At 40.4% G+C, this 3,678-nt stretch overlaps 2 protein-coding genes across 6 annotated transcripts in view; one reads left to right on the top strand and one right to left on the bottom strand.

The window, feature by feature from the left end:
• The window catches only part of CNTD1 (cyclin N-terminal domain containing 1), a 12,447-nt gene extending 10,600 nt beyond the window's left edge, over window positions 1-1,847 (top strand). For 2 of the 3 annotated variants that reach the window (XM_017509378.2, XM_017509377.2), the window contains exon 7: window positions 593-1,847. In XM_017509378.2, the coding sequence (XP_017364867.1) occupies window positions 593-763 (171 nt within the window). In that variant the 3' untranslated portion in view covers window positions 764-1,847. The remainder of the gene's footprint in view (window positions 1-592) is intronic. The other variant, XM_037731643.1, reaches the window with a different exon arrangement.
• Window positions 1,347-3,678, bottom strand: part of BECN1 (beclin 1) — a 13,464-nt gene continuing 11,132 nt past the window's right edge. For all 3 annotated transcript variants that reach the window (XM_017509368.2, XM_017509370.2, XM_017509369.2), the window contains 2 exons: window positions 2,867-3,009; window positions 1,347-2,136 (listed from right to left, as the gene is read on the bottom strand). In XM_017509368.2, coding sequence (XP_017364857.1) covers window positions 1,968-2,136; window positions 2,867-3,009 — 312 coding nt within the window. In that variant the 3' untranslated portion in view covers window positions 1,347-1,967. The remainder of the gene's footprint in view (window positions 2,137-2,866; window positions 3,010-3,678) is intronic.

Genomic DNA, 3,678 nt, shown 5'->3' with positions numbered 1-3,678 from the left:
AAAAAGGCCGGGCAGAGTGGCTCACACCTATAACTCTAGCATTTTGGAAGGCTGAGGCAGGACTGTTTCAGCCCAGGAGTTGGAGACTGGCCTGGGCAACATAGTGAGACCTCATCTCTACAAAAAATAAACAAAATTAACTGGACATGGTGGCTTGTGCCTGTAGTCCCAGCTACTCAGGAGGCTGAAGTAGGGGGATCATTTAAGCCCAGGAGGCAGAGGTTGCAGTGAGCCAAAAATCACACCGCTGCACTGCAGCCTGGGCAAGAGTGAGACCCTGTTTCAAAACAAAACAAAGTCCAATAACTATATCTTCCAAATAATGAAAATGCCAAGGCCCAAATATCGGTCTTATATTTCACAAAACTTATCTCCAGCAGAGAGAAATGTCTAGCAGAAAGTTTCCATGCTAACATTATCAGGGCAAAGGTATCCTAATGTAATCTGGCCATTGGCAAACACTAGAATCTGGATTTTAGAAAAATGAAAATTTACAATTGCCTTGAGAGAACATCCCAAGTAATGTGTGTGTTTGTGCACTAAAATATGTTGAGATTTTTTACTAATAAGAAGTCTGTCTCTATTTCTGAAGGTTGTGGAGCATTTGCAGAGCATCACTGGTATTGCCTTCGCAAGCATTGCTGAGTTCTCTTATGCAATCCTGACTCACAGCGTGGGAGCCAACACTCCAGGGCGACAGCAGTCTATTCCTCCCCACCTGGCAGCCAGAGCTCTGAAGACTGTTGCTTCCTCTAACACATGAAGCAGGCTGAATCCACCAAATATAAACAGCCTTCCATCACTGCACTCATGCCTCCCTCTGTTTACTTTCATACTCAGGGTACAAAAGTTCCAAGTCTCTCTTCAATTGTATTTTTATGCCAATTTCATGCTTATTTTTTCTTTATCAGAGAGAGTTGAGGCAGACAAACATGCTCTTTTTGTCCTATCAGCCTGAAAATAAAAATCTAGGTGGAAAGAGATTAATAAAGTTAGTGCATTTTTGTTTAACAAGATATTTATACTTTTAATTTCATTAAGAGGAACATCAGGCATGGAGATTAGTATTAATCAGCGGCTTACAGACTATCTGGGTGACCCTGACTAAGCATCAAGGAGGTAGACTTTATTGCCCCTTAAAATTAGTTTAACATCTCTGTTCCATTATTGAGATCTACATAAGCAGGGCTTCCTCAACAGCTATCTATTTTTACTAGACTTTTTTAAAACTAAAACTAACTCTAAGCATGTTTAAACAGAATTTCCACATACCTGCATTAGAACTCAATTCTCCCAGAATACAAAGTACTCTATTTTAAAGAAAAACTCAACAGTGCACCTCTGGGCAGTTTTCAGACTGTAGCAAATCTTTTATTACAAATAATTAAATCTCTCCGTAATGTCTCAAATAGTATCAAACACTATTTCATATCTCTAACACAGAGCAGAGTCAGCATTCAGTATGAGAACCAGTGAGAAGTGTTAAATTTCAAGCGTCTGATCACATACATCACATGGTGACCAGCTAAAGCTTGGATGTCATTTTCCCACATTATCCAACTGTGCATCTCAAACATATCCTCGTCTCAGTAGAGAAAAAAGTTTCTGTTTCATATTGTTAAGTGCAGGAAGCTGAGAGAGATAAAATCCAGTGAAAACACATCAATCTCAATTCAACTCAGTTTTTTTAAAAAAAAGCAAATTTAAATTAGTTGTTTTCAGGGAAGAAGGAAAAAGGAGTCCATGGCGTTAAGAGTCAAAATTATGACAAGGGCTGGCAGCTATACATGGCATGTTGTAGGTCTGGAAACTGTCACATGATATTTTAAAATAAAGTGGCTTTTGTGTATTTTTTTCTTTTTTGGTATTGTAAACGTGCTGTTTAATATTACCCAAATTTAATTTAAAACATGTTTGCAAACAAAATTTAAAGCCTTTAAGGCAAACCTCTCCCTAAACAAAAAAAGTCATTTGTTATAAAATTGTGAGGATACCCAAGCAAGACCCCACTTAAGATTCGTCAGCATGAACTTGAGAGCTTTTGTCCACTGCTCCTCAGAATTAAACTGGGTTTTGATGGAATAGGAGCCGCCGCTGCCTCCTGTGTCTTCAATCTTGCCTTTCTCCACATCCATCCTGCAGATGGACACAGCAGAACTCATTAGTAACTGAGATCTGAGTTAAGTCAGTTCAGGGCAGGGACTTGGATCATGAGACTATTCACGTCATTTTATCTATTAAAGAACACTTGGTGAGGAATGGTAGTATATTTTGGAATTGCTTGAAAGCCAAAAATCAAGAAGACTGTCACAAGAGCCTCATTGTCATTGCAGAGTACAGGGACAGGACACACACCCAAACAGAAGAGAAGCCGGGAGCAGGGGTGTGTGAGGGTTACAGTACTTCTTGCTGTTTTCCTAGGCATCCCTGAGCTTGGCAGGGGAGAAAGGAGGGAGAAGAAAAGAAATGCTTTGTTTTGGTATGATAGAAGCAGCCTTGCTCTAGGTAAAAACTAGAGTTTCCATCCATCACTGGGATCCTAAAAAATTTGACCAAAAGAAGCATTCCTGTATATTTCCAAGGGCTTCAGGGAAAAACCTTCTTGAAACTGGAAAGCAGGCGTGAGCTCTGTGCCAAGAAAACCCCCTAAACCAGCTAAGGCAACATCCTTCTACTCCAGAGACTAGGTGGTCACATGCTGTCCTGCTTGCAGTATTGGATCAGTCTTTGCCCAACAATGTCATGTGATTCTGTGCCATTTTTTGCTTTCCCACCATTTATACTGATTTGCCTCCATTCTTACTGCTGCTTCAATTCTGTTCAATTTGGTCCTATACAGGTTCACTCAGCACTGGGGTATACTGACCTGTAGGGAAGACAAAAACGTGTCTCGCCTTTCTCAACCTCTTCTTTGAACTGTTGCACACAGTCCAGGAAAGCCACCATTGCATGGTCAAACTTGTTGTCCCAGAAAAACCGCAACCCCCCAGAACAGTATAACGGCAGCTCCTGCCCAAGAAGAGAAAACTGGCTATGCATATGGCACCAAGACAAGCTTCCAGGGATTGTTCCCAATCCAATCAACCTCTCAAGTCACGTTCTGTCTGTATCCCACTGGAAATTTATATTGTGGCTGGACTCTTTATCTTCCATAGATTTGAACAAGTACAATAACCTTGGGCAAATAACAATGCACTTAGAACTGTCTCACCGTCAGTGAAAATGTACCATAGGTTGAGCATCCCTAATCCAAAAATCCAAAATGCTACAAAACCTTTCCAGGGAGAATAGATGGGAAAAGAAAAATAAATAAATAAAAAATGCTACAAAACCTGAAACTTTTTGAGCATCAATATGATGCCACAAGTGGAAAATTCCATAAATTTCATAACTGACACCTTTGCTTTCTGATGATTCAATGTATCACGAAACACAAGCTTTGTTTCATGCACAAAATTATTTAAAATATTGTATGAAATTGCCTTCAGACTACATGTTTCAGGTATATGTAAAACATAGAGGCCGGGCACAGTGGCGCACACCTGTAATCCTAGCACTTTGGGAGGCTGAGGTGGGTGGATCACCTGAGGTCAGGAATTCCAGACCAGCCTGGTCCAACATGGTAAAACACCATCTCTACTAAAAATACAAAAATTAACCAGGTGTGGTGGCAGGTGC

Source organism: Cebus imitator, unplaced genomic scaffold, assembly GCF_001604975.1.
Source record: "Cebus imitator isolate Cc_AM_T3 unplaced genomic scaffold, Cebus_imitator-1.0 Scaffold415, whole genome shotgun sequence".
Classification (NCBI taxonomy): domain Eukaryota; kingdom Metazoa; phylum Chordata; class Mammalia; order Primates; family Cebidae; genus Cebus; species Cebus imitator.
The sequence above is the reverse complement of the archived record's forward strand: the minus strand, read 5'-3'. Positions and strand labels throughout refer to the sequence as shown.